This window comes from Thamnophis sirtalis, unplaced genomic scaffold (genome assembly GCF_051295495.1).
Source record: "Thamnophis sirtalis isolate CommonGarterSnake01/CBP01778 unplaced genomic scaffold, rThaSir2_p1.2 scaffold_10, whole genome shotgun sequence".
Lineage (NCBI taxonomy): Eukaryota > Metazoa > Chordata > Lepidosauria > Squamata > Natricidae > Thamnophis > Thamnophis sirtalis.
Genome location: NW_028261390.1, coordinates 15604241 through 15624775, shown reverse-complemented (window position 1 = coordinate 15624775; position 20535 = coordinate 15604241). Strand labels below are relative to the sequence as shown.

The 20535-nt window shown below is 40.1% G+C and overlaps 1 protein-coding gene across 1 annotated transcript in view; it reads right to left on the bottom strand.

Annotated features, from left to right (window-relative positions):
• The window catches only part of GRID2 (glutamate ionotropic receptor delta type subunit 2), a 1117957-nt gene that overhangs the window by 139669 nt on the left and 957753 nt on the right, over positions 1-20535 (bottom strand). The window contains exon 13 of the mRNA XM_087724106.1: positions 6920-7115. Coding sequence (XP_087580232.1) covers positions 6920-7115 — 196 coding nt within the window. The remainder of the gene's footprint in view (positions 1-6919; positions 7116-20535) is intronic.

The following is a 20535-nucleotide window of genomic DNA, read 5'->3' as shown; positions in this document are numbered from 1 at the left end:
GTATGTTGAATGTTGAATGTTTATTTTATTTATATGCCGGTCTATTGGAGGTAATTGGCATCAGGCGGTCTCTCAAGTACCCAGGTCCAATACCATGAAGGGCTTTATAAGTGACGACTAGCGCCTTGAAGCGTATCTGAAGACCAATAGGCAGCCAGTGCAGCTTGCGGAGGATAGGTGTTACGTGGGTGAACCGAGGTGCACCCACGATCACTCGCGCGGCTGCATTCTGGACAAGCTGAAGTCTCCGAATGCTCTTCAAGGGCTGCCCCATGTAGAGCACGTTGCAGTAGTCCAGTCTAGAGGTCACAAGGGCATGAGTGACTGTTGTGAGGGCCTCCCGGTTCAGGTAGGGACGCAACTGGTGCACCAGGCGAACCTGGGCAAATGCCCCCCTGGTCACAGCCGACAAGTGGTGTTCAAAAGTCAGCTGTGGGTCCAGGAGGACTCCCAAATTGCGAACCCTGTCTGAGGGGCGTACTGTTTGACCCCCCAGCCTGAGAGATGGAACACTTGGCCAATTAGTAGGAGGGAAACACACCAGCCACTCGGTCTTACCGAGTATTAAAATTAATATTCACTTGAAATCAGAACTTTTCTTAATAGGAGTTATAGATATCCAATTAGAAAAGGCTCATAGAAGATGATTCATGTAATTTTTGCAAAGAAGGTTGGAAGTTGCTTCTTTAAATATTTTTTCTTTCTTCATTCTGTTGTAAATGTCTTCTACCTTTCTCTCTTTCCTCTCTTTCTTTCTGTATCTTTTTATGTTCTTTTTTACTCTTCTGTAACTTTTAACTTTCAAATAAACATTCCGCATTTGAGCATTTAAAGACTCATGATGGAGCCCATCTTCAGGCAATTTCTCTACTGGAATACAGGCCTTGGGCTATTCTATGAGTCGTGTCTATGTGGTGTCTTCCTATTGACTGATTGGCGTGTTGACAGCTGATGATTGGCTGTCATTTCCTTGTCCTGACTCACAGAACAGCCCAAAGCACATATTCCAGGAGAGAAATTCCCTGAAGATGGGCTCCAGCATGAGTCCAAAAGCTTGGAAAAGTAAATCTCTGGTCCAGGGGTGAAATGCTAGTTCGCACAAAACGGTAGTAAAATGGTACTGGTTTGCCCAAACCAGTAGTAAAAAAATGCTTTAAAATGTAAAAAAAGTTCTGAAAATTGGGCGGCACAGCTGATTGTCACACAGCTCATCATCGGAACTTAAAAAAAAACTTTTTAAAGCATTTAAAGCCAAAGAGCCAGCGCTGTCCGAAGACGTCTCTGTGGTCATGTGGCCAGCATGACTGAATGCTGACGGCGCATGCTGTTACCTTCCCAACAAAGGTGGTTCCTATTTTTACTACTTGCCTTTTTACATGCTTTCGAACTGCTGGGCTGGCAGAAGCTGGGACAAGTAACGGGAGCTCACTCTGTAATGCGCCGCTAGGGATTTGAACCACCAAACTGCTGACCTTTCTGATCGACAAGCTCAACGACTTAGCCACTGATCCACCATGTCCCAAGACAATCCTTAAATATAGAGCTGTTTAATATGAGAAGTTTCTACATCGTTCATGCACAGAAAACAGTTCAATCAGACTTCCATTTAAACTACCTATCGTTGTTACAGCCTTGGATTAGTTAATTATTATAAATGCTACATTTAATTTATATATTCGACCTACAGGAAGTGCCTCTTTTCCATTTTACGATGTTATCTCAAGTCAGACCCCTGCAGTGATCCAATCTGAAGTGGTAGCCTGGCTTGGAAAATTGTGTTACTCCATCCCAACCTTTAAAGTTAGGCATCCATTACCTGCTTTAATCAAGTGGAAAGGTGCTACTGTACAGTTATACAGTAGTCTATGAGTATGAGGAAAAAAAATATCCTTAACATCTGGGTAAAACTGGGCTGACTGTTCCAATCTTGTATTTTGAAAAGTGCTTGAGTGCTCTGTGTCACAGGGATGCTTCAATTAAAAATAAATAAGCACCAGCCAAGGGTTCCCCATGGACAACACTTGGCAGACAGCAAAGGATGAAGCACTAGAGGCAGGAACAAGGGCACTGGATTGCGCCACTTATATTCCATGACTTCCAAGCCCAGGAATCTGGGACTCTATGGATTTCTCCTCTACAACTGTACTTAGTATTATAAGGAATCAGTTTTTCAGCATTAGAGAAAAAACAAATGGGGATTATGGCTATAAACAGCATCTTAACAATCATTGTTCATAACTGTCCGTAGCTATGTACCATATCTTTCGGAGTATAAGACGCACCAAGATATTAAAGAGGGGAATTTTTTTAAAAAAAGTTTTTGCACTCTGCCTCCCCAAAATGGCCCATTTTTTGCCCCCCAAAAGGGCATGCATAGCCTTTAGGAGGCTTCTAGAGTGGCCCTGGGGCTGGGGGGTGGGGGAAATGAGCACAAAAGGGCCATTTTTAGCTCATTTTTGCCCTCCCCAGCCCCGAGGAGCACTCCTGAAGCCTTCTAAAGGCTATGCACGGCCATTTTTGCAAAGGAGGCGGAGTTTCAGGAGGCCAAAAATGCTGTATTCAGTGTATAAGACGCACTCAGATTTTCACCTTTTTGGGGGGAAAAGATGCGTCTTATACTCTGAAAAATACGGTAGCTAATTAACAACTAGGTAAATTTAGCAAGTATGATAGTCTTCCCCTCTCTTCTGGCACATAATCCATGTTGATAGTGTTAGATTAAAGGTTAGGGCATAATTTTCCAGTTCATGATGTATTATATTGAATTGAAGTGAAGTGAACATTTATTTGGCCAAGTGTGATTAGACATTAGAGCAGACTCGATTTCGTTGAGGGCCAATTCAGGGTTGTGTTTGACCTCGTGAGGCCAGAGTGGACATAACCAGGATGGGTGTGGCCAGCTCAACATCACTCGTGTGGTGGTCCGAGCACTCTGCCAGAGAAAATGGGCTCCCAAACTCCATTCTTGGCTGCAACGGCCTCCTGCAACCCTCTGCCAATGAAAATGGAGCTTGAAAGGAACACATGCAGCCCTCCCAAGTTCCATTTTCCTTGGCAGAGGCACTGCAGGCCAGTCCTTCACTGTTTCCAGGGTGACCTCCATGGGCCAAATCTAAGCACCCCACAGGCCGGATCCAGTCCCTGAGCCTTGCATTTGACACCCCTGGATTAGAGGAATTTGTCTCTGGGGCAGAAGCTCTCAGTGCACATGCAAACCAACAGAATAATGATAACCATCATTATAATATCAATAAAAGAGGGGAGTAAAGAAGACGAATAAGAGGAATAAATAATACTACAACCATGCTACCTGCCTAAATACACATAGACATATTATTCATAGATATCATGATCCTATACTATACATAGAATTCTTGCACATCCATCAAGCTTGATTAATAGAGGCTACATGAACATGTCCGTTATAGTGACGACAGTAAAAAAGTAACTTGTTTTTGCTGTCTCCTGGGAAGTTTGTGATTTTTACTTCCCTGTCTGGTTCTACATTCCTGTGATTACCACTCCTGTGGTGATTATTCTGACCTAGGATTCACCAGCAGCACGAAGCCGAGTCCGAGTCCTCTCCAGCAAAGTCTTTCCTCTCCCACAGTCTTTCAAGATAGTTCACAATTATCGATCTTTATCAGGATTGGAGAGTAGCCAGGCCGATATCTTTTAGATCCCGCAATACTTGGCAAGAATGCAGGAATGAACGAATTGTCTCCTCCTCCTCCCCTTTCTCTCCTTTTTTATTCCCTATGGGAGGGGCCATTCACCGTCCACCTGAGGCCTTACTCCCAAGTCAACCCTTGTTCCTTAGCTGTTCCCTTCGTCTGGCAACTCTTTCCCATGCTCACACTGGGAACAGGCTCCAGCTGTTTTTCTGCCTCACTGATGTCTGACTCTGAAGGCATCTGATAACTGTCAAACAGCACTGGCCCCATCTCTGCCTCCAATGCAGAGCATTTGTCAGCGTCTTTCCCAGACTCCAGGGCTGGCCCATGTTCCTCCTCAACCTCCTCATTGTCTGAATCTGCTGCCAGCTCCACTGGCCTCTGGTAGGTCTCAACAGTGATCTTGGAAGGTAAGCAGGGACAATTCCATATAATACTTGGATGGAAGTTGAAAATTCTGGGCTATAAGCTGGACTGGGATGTTGAAAAACAGCTTGGAAGAAGGCCTTCTTCCATAATATTGCTGAAAAACCCTGCACCAATGGGATCCCTAGGGTCAACCTCGATTGCATATAAAAGGAAAGATTTCCAATCTATTCCACTTTAGTGTGTGACTCAGAAAAGCACTGTGGCATCATTAGGACCAGAAATTCTTGTCAGTGCAAGGAATTTAACTATCATAGTTAAAAGGTTATTTGTCAGCAAAATAAAGAAAGCCATTCTTTATCCCAGTAAGAATTAGAGGGGAAAAAAAGAGAAAGAGAGAAAAAAGAACCGAAGAACCATTATTTCTGCGTTTCAGTTACTGCTGAGCTGCAGCTTGAAAATTAACATCCTGGTTTGCAAAATAGACCTTCTTTTATTGTGAAATCCAAAAGCTTTATTTCACCTGACAGTAATTCACAGTTTTCCTGCTAGTTAAATATTTTGTATACCAAGTTAAATGTACTGAGGTATTATTTAAGCACATTGTGATTCTGACTATTCACTGGGGAAAATATATGTTTTTTTGCCGCAGATAACTGCAGGAGGGAAAGGGGGAAGAATAAGCGGTAATGTATATAGATACAAGTGTCATGTATCTATATACTAACATAAATGGCATGAAGGAAATTTGGAAACTTCGGATGGCAAAAAGGAGTGACAGTGAATAATGAGGATAAACAATTGGTTGGACTCAATTTTTATATAAGTACTAGCTGATAACCTGGCGTGGCCCGGGGAATTTATTTATAGGGAGAAAATGTCCAGACCAAATATAATTTCTAATGTTGGATTTTACCTCTTACCAGACAGAGTCCCTTATGGTGAAGCCATTACCATGGCAACTCCACTGCACTATACAGTAGAACCAATTTTATAGCAGTACAGTAGAAGCCATTTTAAAGCACAACAGGCTGTATCTTAACAGAACACCCTCCTGAGGAGTTTTAGGGGTGTCTTGCCCTCACAATATTTGTTTCCAGAGAGTAAGTCATCTGTGTACCAAGTCTGGATGAAATTGCTCGAGGCAATCCAGAGTTATGCTGGAACATTCACACCCACAGCCATCTTTATATATAGATATATAAAATTAGTTATTTTAATAAGCATGATCCCGTGGAGAGCCAGACTTTCAGATTCTCTGAAGCATGCCAACTTTTTAAAAAGATAAACAGGTCAACCTGTTTTTTTTTAAATCAGAAAACTGTATCCTTACTAAATTCCTCCTCCTTCTCCCCCTCCTCTCCCTTCTCCAACTCCAACTCCAACTCAGAGGAAAAGAGTTCCTTATCTCTTTAAGCAAGCTGGCTCAGTGGTGAACCATTCTTATTTAAGAAGCACTTTAAGGTTTGCCAAATTGCAACTATAGCTGTAACACTCTGAAGCATAATGGAACATTTAAGATTACTGTTCTTTCTTTCTTTCTTTCTTTCTTTCTTTCTTTCTTTCTTTCTTTCTTTCTTTCTTTCTTTCTTTCTTTCTTTCTTTCTTTCTTTCTTTCTTTCTCAGTTGCTGTTTGGCATTCCTAAGGTCTTGATCTTTACCTCAGTCAGGAAAAGAAAATTGGCAAGACTTGTGAAAAAGTTCATGAATGTGGCTTCTGTGTTTCTAGTGTAATTGGTAGCCCTGGAGCTGCAATACAAATCGCAAGCAACCTGCTAATCTTGCTCCTCTTAATGAATAGGTGAAATCCGTCATCTTAAGGCAGGGTTTCTTAGCCTCAGCAACTTTAAGATGTGTGGACTTCAAATCCCAGAATTCCCCAGCCAGCCATGTTAACAGTATCTCAAGTGGAGAAACACTGTTCTAAGCCAAAGGCAAAGTTCTTATCTGTAAATAGCTGCCCCTGTCTACTTGTAGAGCTAAATTATACAATTTTTTTTTTTTAAAGTGGTGAACAACTGGCTTAATTTTTTTCAAGGAAAAAAAATCTTTGTGTTTTCTTTTGGAAAAAAAAAACCCAACCACCTGTAGGAAGTTAGCACCCACCCCTCCCTCTCTTAGAAAAATGAAATATTTTAGGAAATATTAAAAAGGCAGAATGTTATATTTCCCTGGATGAGAAAAGGAGAAACATGTTTTTAAAGACAAAGCAGCTCCCTGCAGCTTCCTGCCCATCCCCTTTTGTCAATGGGCCATTAAGGCTTGAGCCAGTCTACTCTACATAACAAAGATAGGATTAACCCTCTACCCATCTCACCACACGGTACCTGGGAAGATTACATCAGCCAGCAAGGCAAACAAGCTGCTATCTCGGGACAGCCTACGAAGTTAGCTAAGACCTCCTGCCTCCTGGGAGTCTGACAACCAATCAGAATACATTTCTTACACAGGGATAGGAACAGGAAGTGGGGCCCGGAAAGAGTATAAAACTCAGGGACACTCAACATCTCTGCCCATTTTTTCTTCTTCACCCAACATCTTGAAGCATGTGATCCCCCTTTTCACCCAGGAGCTCCAAGGCATGTGATCCTGTCCACCATTAAAACCATCTTTCCAAGCAGCCTCGATGTTTCCAGTGTCTTTCCCCCCCACTTGGAACCGAACCCAGAAGGGCATTTCTTCCAACACACCTAAATAAAGTACATGAATTAGTCCCAATTTCAGGATGCAGCAGTAGAATGAGCCAAAAGCTGAAATCACTCGAAGGTGATTATTTTTCATGTCCTAACAACCCTGTGGTAAAACTCTTTGTAAAATAAATCCATTAATCCTAAGGATTTTTCTAATGATCAAGAAAAAGGTTGAACTATCGACTTTACCTTATGAATGCCAATCTGGGATTCTTGCACGTTGTTCTCAGACCCGTTACTTCGGTTGATCATCTGCCACAACTTCGAATACATGCTATTCTTCTCGAAAGGATTCATGCCTTTCACCCGTACATGTTCATAGACTGCAGAATCTAAAACGGTGCCGTAAGGAATATCCGTCTGCCGGGAGAGATCTTGAAGAGACCTTGAATATTAGAGAAGACAAGAAGCAGAAGATATTTGATTCCACATTTCCAGGCTATTGGCGAGCAAAGGACAGCACGTATGACAACAGCTCTTTTTGATTTTGAGCCATAAAAGTCAAAGCAAGTCTAGGAGAATTGCCTTCATGTTTTAAGACACAAGGGAAAGAGCAGAGCTTCAGGGGAAAGGAGAGAAAAAAAAAAAGGATTGGATTCTTTTTTTTTTAAAGAGAGACCTACAAAAATCAGGGCAGGTCAGCTTCTTTTAAAGAGCAACATGGAAGGAAAGGTTCAATATTATTTATTTCATTCATATCCCACTTTTGAGATTTAAGGAACATGCCATAGCAATAGCAATAGCAGTTAGACTTATATACCGCTTCATAGGGCTTTCAGCCCTCTCTAAGCGGTTTACAGAGTCAGCATATCGCCCCCAACAACAATCCGGGTCCTCATTTTACCCAGCTCGGAAGGATGGAAGGCTGAGTCAACCCTGAGCCGGTGAGATTTGAACCGCCGAACTGCAGAACTGCAGTCAGCTGAAGTAGCCTGCAGTGCTGCATTTAACCACTGCACCACCTTGGCTCTTCCCAAAGTGACTCACCATTGCGGTATTTTTAAAAATGGAAATGGTAATTGGCAGTTTAAAACATGGGTCCTTAAACTATGGCCTGTGGGGGCCACATGCAGCCTGCCAAAGCCATTAATTTGGCCTGGGCACGACCACGAGACTGCCCTGTCCACATCGCCCCACCCACCCTTCGGCCAAGCACAGGACTTACTTTTGTGAGCCCCGCAGGCTGAAACTGAACAGTAAGGCCAAGAGTTTTGGCCTTCAGAGATGTTCTGGGGGCAGGGTAGGTGAAAAATGGGGCTGGCAGACACCCCAGGAGGCCAAAAAATGGTTGGATATGGCCCTTTTGGGCCAAAAAATGAGACATTTTGGCTTGCAGAATGCTTCTGGAGATGGAGGGAGTAGGTGAAAAATGAGGCACACAGATGCCCCAGAAGGTAAAAAAAAATGGTGAAAACGTCCCATTTGTGGCCAAAAAACCCGAGCCATTTTTGCATGTGTTTGGCCTGAAGAATGCTTCTGGAGGGGTGTGTGTGTGTGTGAGTGAAAAACGGGACACACAGATGTCCCAGGAGGTCAAAAATGGGCAGAAACAGTCCATTTTTCACCTCCCCTGCCTCCAGAAGACAGAGGGATAGACAGAGAGAGAGAGAAAAACTAGAGGGAGGGAGGGAGAGAGAGAGAGGGAGGGAGGGAGAGAGGGAGGGAGGGAGGGAGGGATATTTCTCAAGCAACCAAAAGAGCAACATGCAAACAAAAGGAAATAAAAGAGCAAAACAAATTCAAGTTTAATTTGTATGCCTTGTTCAATGGACTGTTAAATTGGTCACGCCCATCTAGTCACATGAACTAGCCATCCCCACCCAGTCACATGATCACTAGCCACTCCCACCCATCCGGCCCAGCCCCCCAACAGTCTGAGGGTCCGTGAATTGGCTCCCTGTTTAAAAAGTTTGAGGACCCCTGGTTTAAAACCTAGCATCATCCAAAAGAAACCCAACAAAAGAAAAAAAGAGAGCAAGGGCTAAAATTGATTGGTTTCATTCATCTGTCAAGTTTATATGACACCTTTCTATCAGAGAGTCCTCAAGATGTCAAGCAATAACCAGAAACAGGAACCATACCATTATCATCTATTTGATTTAGCCTCTGGATATCAAAGTAAAAACATTCCTCTAGCAGTGATAAATTACATCTCCGCAAAGATTGTTTCTATCATAAACACAGCAAACCATGTCTTAAGTTACATTTCTTATATTAAAGTGCTAAAAGGGATAAAGCATCAATAAACAGGGCAAAAGTGAACTTTAGTTATCTCTATAATCAGAAGAATCGGCTGGAGGAACATGTGAAAAATCAGCATACTACAGATGCATAGGAATTATGAGTCTGCTTTCTTGTGGGTCAACCTACTGATTCATTTATTTCAGCTTTATCTACACTAATAATGCATACCTTCCACCTTTCTCCATTGGCTGGAGACCCCTTGTTAACAAATAGGCAGCAGATCCCTGGATACAATTGTGGTTGTTAAGAGCTGTCTCCAAAGCAGCTTTATTGATGCTACTTCTGCCAGCAAAGCAGCAACAACAACGATTCAATGTAGTAAAATACCAGAAACATTAGTGAATAACGGAAGAAAGAAACAGCCTTCAGTAATAAAAATGAACGAAATAATGACAAAAATTTGTTTTTCTTGGGTGAAGTAGATGATCACTCAGATCTCTGAGTGATCATACAAGACAATAATCAGTTCACTGTCAAGAATTTATGATTAGCAATAGCAGTTCGACTTATATACCGCTTCATAGAGCTTTCAGCCCTCTCTAAGCGGTTTACAGAGTCAGCATATTGCCCCCACAGTCTGGGTCCTCATTTCACCCATCTCGGAAGGATGGAAGGCTGAGTCAACCTTGAGCCAGTGAGATTTGAACCGCCGAACTGCAGATAGCAGTCAGCTGAAGTGGCCTGCAGTACTGCACTCTAACCACTGCGCCACCTCGGCTCTTTTGACATCTACTGCTTGGGTTTTTAAAAAAAAATAAAAGTGAACATATAGATAGTCCATGACTTAAAACAGTTCATTTAGTGACTGTTCAAAGTTAGAACGGCACTGGAAAAAGTGACTTATGACTGTTTTTCACAGTTTTACGACATTTGGAGCAACTCTGTGATCTTGTGATCAAAATTCGGATGCTTGGCAACTGGTTCATACTTATGACCATTGCTGTGATGATCTTTTGCAAGCTTCTGACAAGCCAAGTCAATGGGCAAGCCAGATTCACTTAACAACCGTAACTTAACAACAGCAGTGATTCACTTAACAAATGTGGCCAGAAAGGTCGTAAAATGGGGAAAAGCTGACTTAACAAGTATCTCACTTAACAACAAAAATTTTGGGCTCAATTGTAGTCTTAAGTCGAGGACTACCCATAATCAGTTGTCTGCTCCAGCTACTGGTGGAGAGTAGATAAATTGCATCAGTGAAAGATTAGTACATTACGTTTTAGTATGGCCTGGTCACTGCAAGGTAATTGTGTTATGCTGAATGTACAGATTTACAGATTAACAGAGTTGGAAGGGACTCCGCAACTTGGGAGTCCTCCTCCCTTCCCGTGGACCCACAGCTGACTTTTGACCATCATTTGTCAGCTGTGACCAGGGGGGCATTTGCCCAGGTTCGCCTGGTACACCAGTTGCGGCCCTACCTGAATCGGGAGGCCCTCACAACAGTCACTCGAGCCCTTGTGATCTCTAGGCTGGAATACTGCAATGTGCTCTACATGGGGCTGCCCTTGAAGAGCATCCGGCGACTTCAGCTAGTCCAGAATGCGGCCGCGCGAGTGATCGTGGGCGCACCACGGTTCGCCCACATAACACCGATCCTCCGTGTGCTGCACTGGCTACCGGGTGCGCTTCAAGGTGCTACTCACCATTCATAAAGCCCTCCATGGTAGTGGATCTGACTATTTGAGAGACCGCCTTCTGCCAATTACCTCCCTTCGTCCCATCAGATCGCACAGAGTAGGCCTCCTCCGAATTCCATCCGCCAGTCAGTGCCGACTGGCGACTACGCGGAGGAGAGCCTTCTCAGTTGCAGCTCCGACGCTTTGGAACAATCTCCCCGTGGAGATTCGCACCCTCACCACTGTCCAGACCTTCCGCACAGCCCTCAAGATCTGGCTATCCCGTCAGGCCTGGGGATAAGACCTTAACCTCGCCCCACCCGAATGCTGAATGAATGTTGTGTTTTACTGGTTTATTTTTTTTATTCACACGTTTTCTTTTTTCTCTTGTGTTTTGTCTTACACCCCCTTCCTATGTATTGTAAGCCGCCCTGAGTCCCCTCAGGGAAAAGGGCGGCCTATAAATGTCATTAAAATGAAAATGAAATGAAATCTAGTCCAAGCCCCCACCTAAGCAGGGGACCCTATACCATTTCTGACAAATGGCAGTCCAATCTCTTCTTGAAAGTCTCAAGTGGTGAAGCTCCCACAATCTCTGAAGGCTAGCTGTTCCATTGGTTGATTATTCTCACTGTCAGAAAGTTCCTCCTTATTTCTAGATTGAATCTCTCCTTGTTCAGTTTCCATCCATTGCTTCTTGTCTTTGGGTGATTTGGAAAACAGGTTGATTTCCTTTCTCTCTGTGCCAGCCCCTCAAATATTGGAAGATTGCTATCGTGTTTCTCCTGTTTCTTCTTAAACATTCAACATTCTTAAACTGAAACATGATTCATAGTAGTCATCTCTTGCAGTTAATCTGTTCATGACCTATCCGATGTCATATGAATTGGGAACCAGAAAAAAATATCTAATAATTAATTTGGTTTTAACATGGTAATCACTATCCTCCTCTATAGAAAAGTTGGTTTTAACGTGTTAATCACTGTCTTCCTCTCTAGAAGGGCCATGGAAAGAAAACAATAGTGAAATAAGCATCTTCTCAAATGTTGATAGTGAGAACAATGGTAAATTATAATTGTTTGTCTTTTCTTGTCAGAAATTACATCTTTGCAACCTAGGAACCCCAATTAGCTATTTTACACAAACCAGCTCTTGCATGTTACCAGCAATTATCACAATGAATGGTTTTGAAATAAAGGTGAGAAAGAAAAGGAAAGAGGTTACAGAAGGCTACCATTTGTCAATGTGTTCTAATCAAAGAATACAAGCTATGTTTTTTTAAATAAAACAACTCTTTGAATACCCATTAGAAGATTTATGGTTATACCTGGGAAACAAAACAAAGAAAGCTTAGAAAATAAATATCCACAGACCTTTCTGATAAATTTGGTATCATTGTATTTCTCAACCCAATTCACCACACAGGGACACTGTTGTGGCGAAAATAGGAGGAAGCAAGTGTATAATGCATGTTTGCTGCCTTGAGTTACTTACGAAATAATAAAGCCCTGGATAAAAACCTAACAAATAAAGAAAATAAAAATGCCTGTAGTATATTATTAAATCTCTGCATATTCAGTGAAAATTGGAACTGCACTTGTTTAAGTGAAACTCCATATTTGGATGGATACAAATTTTAAGCACATATCGTAGTAAGTATAATGTACAGTCTAGGTATTCAGCCTCTTAAAATCTTTAATCTGGTTCTTAGCTCTTGCAAACTGGATTTTTAAAGGACAGAATTGGAAAATTATTTGCTACCTGAACAATATCTCTCTCTCCCTCTCTCCCCACTCTCTACAGTATCTATCATCTTTCTCTCTCTCTCTTTCTCCACCCGCCCCCTTTCTCCTCTCCCTATCTTATCTTATCTTATCTATCTATCTATCTATCTATCTATCTATCTATCTATCTATCTATCTATCTATCTATCTATCTATCATCTATCTATCTATCTATCTATCTATCTATCTATCTATCATCTATCTTTCTATCTCTCTTAACATCTATCTCTATCTCTATCTCCAGTATCTATCATCTCTCTCTCTTCTCTCTATCTATCTACAGTATCTATAATCTCTCTCTCCCCTTCCTCTCTCTCCCTCCCTCTCTCTTTATCTATTTACTATCTATCTATCTATCTATCTATCTATCTATCTATCTATCTATCTATCTATCTATCTATCTATCCATCCATCCATCCATCCATCCATCCATTTATCCATCCACCATCCATCCACTCATCCCCATATATACCTATATCTCTCTCTGTGTGTGTATACACAGACACACACATACTGTACATATACATACACAAACACACAGATGAATTGTGTGCCAGTGCTCTGTACACCCCTCAAAATCGTGAGAGACAGGTTTGCAAGATAGTCTGTACATTAGCGTTTCTCAACACTAACCTTGGAAACTTTAAGATCTGTGGACTTCAACACCAGAATTCCAAAGTTGCCAAGATTGAGAAACATTGCTCTAAATGAGACAGTTGTCATATAAGAAATAGTGCAAGCATGTATTTTGGGCTTTACCTGTGCTTGTGGCATACTGATCGATGCTGTTCTTACCATTAGCAAAAAATGTCGTATATGGCATGGGTATGATTTTTTTACTAGTAACCTGCTCTATATTACAGTATTATATTAAAGTACTATATGAAAGTCTTGATTGATTAAAGCCGTGATGAACATTGGGGCATAGACAATATCTATGTGAAATAGGCTGTGGGTCAAAGCGTGAAAGGATGATTGCTGTAAAATAACATAACGAGAGAAGTATGCTACCAAAAGTATATAAGGAGAAATAGTTGCAAAGATTGAAGAAGCTTCTTGGATAAGCAGTTCAAAGTTTCAGACCAAGAAGAAAAGAAAACCATGTTGCCATGACTCAGTTTCCAGACAGTTGCAAAGTGTGTATACAAAGCAAAAACAAAACCAAGGAACTGTTACGCTTAAAAAAACTGAGAAAAGAATGCAGAATATTTTGGGGAGAAATTAAAAAAGAAAATCTTTAATTGGGTAAACAGAAGCATCCAGTAGCATATGATTAAAAACAAAAATGATGGAATCATTTGAAATAGATTTGAAATGAGCAGACGTTGGAAAAACAATTAGTGATAAGAGTTTCATTTAAACGAATGTTGTCAATGTTAGTGTGCAAGAAAAAAATACGCACAGGAAGCCATAGGACTGTGAAGATTTTGAAAAAAGGTTGCAGTTGCAGATGGTGTTATTTGGAAAAAAGTAGAAATGCTTGTAGAGGCATTGTGCAATTTATTCAAGTAGGTTTGAATCTGTACTGGATAATTGGAAGAATGAAGAAGGGGACGTTAGTGAATGCAAAAGCTTGCCAAGCCATTTGTTTGTTAAGTATACCTGAGAAGGTATTTGTCAGAAGTCTGATCAAAAAGAGACAATGAACAAAATTTGGGAATGTGATTCTGGAAAGATGACAATGGTAACCCACATCCTTGGTTTTGTCTGGAAAGGGCAAGAAAGAGTCTTGAGGCAGCTGGCACCAACAAGTTCTAGCTTGCGGGTTCAGTACCAAACAAAAGACAAGTAGTGGGACAAAATGTTCTCATCAAAACGCACTGAGTACCAAATTGAATGAGTTTCAAAGTAGTCGAGTACCAAGGTATGACTTTGTGAAAAGTAAGGGACGATATTGCTTTCATAGTTAAAAAGATGTAACAACAGTGGTGGAATTCAATTTTTTTTTTACAACCGGTTCTGTGAGCGTAGCTTGGTGGGTGTGGCATGGTTTGGTGACCATGACAGGGGAAGGATACTGTAAAATCTCCATTCCCTCCCCACTCCAGGGAAAGGTTGCTGCAAAATCCCCATTCCCTCCCGATCAGCTGGGACTTGTGAGGCAGAGAATAGATGGAGTGGAGCCAGTCAGAGGTGGTATTTACCAGTTCTCCAAACTACTCAAAATTTCTGCTACTGGTTCTCCAAAGCTGGTCAGAACCTGCTGAATACCGGCTCTGAACAACGACAGCAGGATGCAGTTACCATATTTTTTGGAGTACAAGACGCACTAGATTATAAGGCGCACCAAGGTTTTGAAGAGGCAAATTAAAAAAAAAAGTTTTTGCACTCTGCAAACCTCCCAAAAATGGCCCATTTTTCACAAAAACTGGCCCGTTTTTTTTAAAAGGGCATGAATAGCCTTTAGGAGACTTGTAGAGTGCTCCGTGGGGGGGGGATGAGTAAAAACTGGCCCGTTTTTCACAAAACTGGCTCATTTTTTGTCAAAAAAGGGGGCATGGATAGCTTTTAGGAGGCTTATAGAATGCTCCTGGGGCTGGGGGGGGCAAAATTGAGCAAAAAACAGCCCATTTTCCCCTCATTTCTGCTCTCTCCAGGACACTCTGAAAGCCTCCTAAAAGCTATGCACAGCCATTTTGGTGAAGGGGGCGAGGTTTCGGGAGGCCAAAAATGCTGTATTCAGTGTATAAGATGCACCCAGATTTTCAGCCTTTTCTTTGAGGGAAAAAGGTGCATCTTATACTCCAAAAATACTGTAAGTGACCAAATAACATCCCTTCCATTTTGTGGGCAACCCTTTATAATATGATGATTAGCCATTTTTATGCTCCAACCATTGATGCAGAAAAAAGAGAAGGTCGACAGGTTTCATGATCCAGTTCAATCTGAAGTTGCTAGAATATGCAAGCAACATGCCAAAGTTGGAAAATAAGAGGGAGAATGTAATTAGACTGTATGGCCAAGGCAAGTGAAATGATGTAGGAGAATAACTTATCAGCATCTGCCAACTCCTTCACAGCTAATACAATCGTCCAACAACTAAAATGATGCCAATATACAAGGACATCGCTGGATAAAGCACAAAGGCATCAAGCTGGTGGAAAGAGATGGAAGAGCTCGGTTGCAACAACAAAGACTATCCCACGGGTTGAATGTGGAACAGATCACAAAGTGCTAATATGCAAGTTCCATATCAAGCTAAAACTGTGGAACAAAGACAGCTGGTTTCCACAATATGCTCTTGAGCATATATTCACACAATTTTCAAGGAGAACATCAAGAATCACTTTGAAGTCTTGAACAGTATTGTTAGGGACTCAGGGGAATTGTAGAATGAATTCAAAGAATGAAAGTGAAAAGAGACTGCCAAAATTTCAAGAAACAGAAGAAAACAAACTGGATTGTCCAGACAGATGGTGAGAATTGCCAAGAATAGAAAAGCCAAAGCCAAGGACAAAAATCACAGGAAGAAATTTATCAAAGAATTAAGACAGAGATGTACAAAGAGAAAAGACTAGAAGAAGTATTATGATATCTATAAAGATATCTAAGACGGGATCAGACATAGAAAATAAATCAAGCAAAAGGCCACTGAACTCAGAAAAGCTCCAAGTTGGCACTCTCGATGGGAAGGCTACAGAAATTGTTTAGCTAAGGAAATTTGTCAAGCTAACAAAAAAAGGAAAATATTCTAATCCAGTGTTTCTCAACCTTGGCAATTTGAAGATGTCCAGACTTCAACTCCCAGAATTCCCCAGCCAGCGAATGCTGGCTGGGGAATTCTGGGAGTTGAAGTCCGGACATCTTCAAGTTGCCAAGGTTGAGAAACACTGTTCTAATCAAACTACACTGGCAAATATGGAGCCAATCGATGGACAGGGCTAGTCCGCATACTAGTATCAATGACAGAAGATTTAACAGAATGTGCAAATTTATCACATGTATTCTTAATTTTACATAGAAGCAACGCTCCAATCTACATCGTATAAGAGTTTGTTGCAGAAAAATCAAATCCAGAAAGCACACATAGATAACTGATCCAGCTGAATTCATTAACTTCTTTATATACATAATAACAGATGAATAAATGTACAATACCAATAGTAGATTCTTTCAACATGGTAGACATTACAAGCAAAACACAAGCAGGAGAGAACAGTTTCATTTCAGAGTTCAGAGCAGACAGAGTAGTTTCAGTTTCAATTATCAGCACAGACTCAGATCTGTTTAAGCTCCCATTGGCTGACATAGTTGCTATGCCTTTTCATTGACTGACCTTGTTATCATGTCTCTCCCGGTCATGAATATTCTAACACATCGGTGATCCTAAACATCAGTGATGTAGGTAAGAGCTTTGGATGGAAAGGGAAATGAACCTGGTTTTAGAAAAGGCTGAGAAACAAGAGATGTTGTTGCTAATTCACACCGATAATTCAGAAAGCCAAAAGCCTTTGATTGTACCAAGCTGTGAAATGTTATTAAGAAAACAAACATTCCTATTAGTGTAAGAAATGATTATTAAAAATGTCAAAATTCTCAGAAATGGCAAAACTGGCCTGTGTGGTCAAAAGAAAAAAACAACATTTTTTTTTTTTTTGAAAGACTGAGAATCTTTTCTGGAACATTTTTGTTTTTAAAGACTGGGAATCTTGAATGGACTTTTGGCTGAAAGAAGAAAGAAATGATATACTGATCTGAAGTTTGGATCTGAAGATTAAGGAATACATGGATTAAATGAGGGGGGTGTAACATATACTTGTATAATAAATAATGTATAACAGCCAAGCTTCATCTCTCCTGCAGAAAGCACAGCTCCAACTTTTCAATGACTCAGGTGACCCTGGGGACACAGATAAACTTTCAAGTGGCCTCAACGACTCTAAAAGAATGCAAATGACCAGCTGTCTGCAAGGAATATAAATCTTCCCTTTCCTCCTCCATCTAGTCAGAGCTGAAAAAACTTCTTGGGTGAGGTGAATCGTCTTCAAAGAAAAATAAGGAATCCAGTTGCTTCTCGAAAAAAAGCAGCTTTAGAGAAGTAGAGATTTAAAGATTTAAAAAGTACGAAACAATGCATGGAGCTCATGGAAAGAATGATTGCAAGTTGAGAAAGATATAAAGAAGCATACCAAATTTGGATATGTGTAAGATGGAAATAAATTTTATTTTATTTATATTTTAAGCTGTATTTTCCTACCCCATCCCTTTAATTTACTTAAATTACCATTCCTTATTCCTTTTGATAACATAGAGATTGAATAGTATGCTGCATATGTCTCTCTCTCTCTGTGTGTTAAAATATCCATGACTGGGAGAGACATGGGAACAAAGTCAGCCAATGAATAGCCATAGCAACTAAGTCAGCCAATGGGAGCTTAAACAGATCTGAGTCTGTGCAGAAAATAGAAACAGAAACAAAAGCAGTCCACTGCTCTGAGAACTAAACAAACTGTCTGGGCTTGTCCGCTGATATGAAACTAACTGCTTGTGTTTGCCTTTAACACTCTTACCTTGTAGTTACTTGGAAGAACCACCTGTTGGTATTGTACTTTTATTCATCTATTGTTATGTATATAAAGAAATTAATGAATCCAGCTGAATCAGTTATCTGTGTGTGCTTTCTGGATTTGAATTTAAGCAACAAATCCTGTCAATGTGTGTATGAATTGAAGTTCAAACTGAAATAAAAACAAAATCCCTACATTCTGGAGTAAACCCATCAATCCAAAATATATTGTGCGAAAATATTTCACGTAAACCTTGAACTGAACTGTGTGGAGTGGGTCCTGTCACCTTAATCCCCCATCTCTCCCATGTACAGAAAGAGATTTCAATATTTCAGCCTCAAACAGTGCATAAAATAGCCGAGTTTTCTTTTAATCTATCTTTTCATGAGCTTTGTATTATTTATACACCCAAATAACAGAGAGGGAACATGCTGTGCTGCATATATTTTCATGGAAAGATTTCATTTTAATAAATAGGGACTTTCTGAACCTTTAGTTTCATTTGGTAGTCCTCTAGCTTCTTCATCTTATTCTCACAGCTTCTCTGCTATCCCCTACTGTTTCTGCCTTTTTTTTTTCACCAGCACATGCATATTAGAGCCTTTATAAATATACAGAATTCCGAAATATCACCAACTTCAAATCAATTTCCAGGCAGTCTCTGAAAGTCTGCAGACCTGACATAATTTCCTTTATTTTACCCATCCTTGTGGACCACTTAGGCAGACCTTCATTTTTTTAATGACATTCATTAGACTTTCTGAAGAACTCCTCCAATCTAACAGCTAGGAGCCATTAAGAATTTGCTGGCACAAATTAGCTTTATGCAAGTGCACAAATCTCACTGATGACACTTAAGGGCAGATAAAAGGGCCGGGGATGTTTAGAGTCTTTTGCAAAGCCAACAGAAAATTATATCTATATATATAAGATTTTTTTTAATCAGCACAAATACAACAAAATGTAACAAAAAGGCAACAGTAAAAATATTGGGTTTCTGCCTGGATGGTCTCTTGTGATGAGCCGAAGGACAGAGAATGGAAGTAGTGATCTTTCTCCCATATTTGGGCATACCGGGGGTTGTAAAAAAATCTAATGGATACCTTTCACCCTGGCTTCGCTGATAATTGATAAGAGCCTGTGGCCTAATGCCTAAGATGTCTGCCTAGTATGTAATATAGGCCAGGTTCAAATCCCAGTAAGGGTATGGCTAGCTGATGAGAGCTAAATAGCTTGAAATAGATCTATACTAGTCTCCCTTTATTTATTTATCAGCACAAATACTATATATATATATATATATATATATATATTATATATATATATATATATATATATATATATATATATATATATATATATATATATATATATATATATATATATATATATATATATATATATATATATATATATATATTTGTGTTTTTTGTTTTTGTTTTATTTGTGCTGATAAATAAATAAAGGGAGACTAGTATAGATCTATTTCAAGCTATTTAGCTCTCATCAGCTAGCCATACCCTTACTGGGATTCGATCCTGTGGCTAGCTGATGAGAGCTAAATAGCTTGAAATAGATCTATACTAGTCTCCCTTTATTTATTTATCAGCACAAATAAAAAAAAAACACAAATATAACAAAGGCAACAGTAAAAATATTGGGTTTCTGTCGTGATGGACTCTTGTGACGAGCCGATTGACAGATGATGGAAGCAGTTAACTTCCTTCCATAATTGGGGCTTACCAGGGGTTGTGACACTAAATATATACCTTCTTCCCTGGCTTCAGCTGATAAGGAGGAGACCTGTGGCATAATGGCTAAGACGTTTGCTAAGATGCAATTCAGCACAGGATCGAATCCCAGTAAGGGTATGGCTAGCTGATGAGAGCTAAATAGCTTGAAATAGATCTATACTAGTCTCCCTTTATTTATTTATCAGCACAAATAATAATAAAAAAACACAAATATAACAAAGACAACAATAAAAATATTGGGTTTCTGTGGTGATGGACTCTTGTGACGAGCCGATTGACAGATGATGGAAGCAGTTAACTTCCTCCCATAATTGGGGCTTACCAGGGGTTGTGACACTATATATATATATATATATATATATATATATATATATATATATATATATATATATATATATATATATATATATATATATATATATATATATATATATATATATATATATATATATATATAATGCACATTTATATATATATAAAATGCACACATAAGAGATTGTAGAACCTGAACTGAAATGTAGAAAACGGCCCTTCCAATCTTCCAGACACATTCAACTACAAAACTCCAGCTTGCTGGAAGATAACACAGGGTGTTAAGTCCAGGATTTCTGGAGGAAACAAATTGGGGATAGCTATTTTGCCATCTTCTATAGCCATAAAATTACTATTTTGAGTTATAGAAGTATATTTCTATAGAATCCAATAAAATTCTACAGAAAAATAGGATTTCATTGCAATCCAGCAATAGGCAACACACTCATTTCCTGCCATTGTGGTGCTGTATGTCATTTTAAGGTTTCTGAAGGAAGGGCATAAGATAAACACAAAAATTGACTTGCTGAGCTGGGTTGTGCCCAACAGTATCTCCTTATCTGTCTTTTGAGACTCATATGCTGG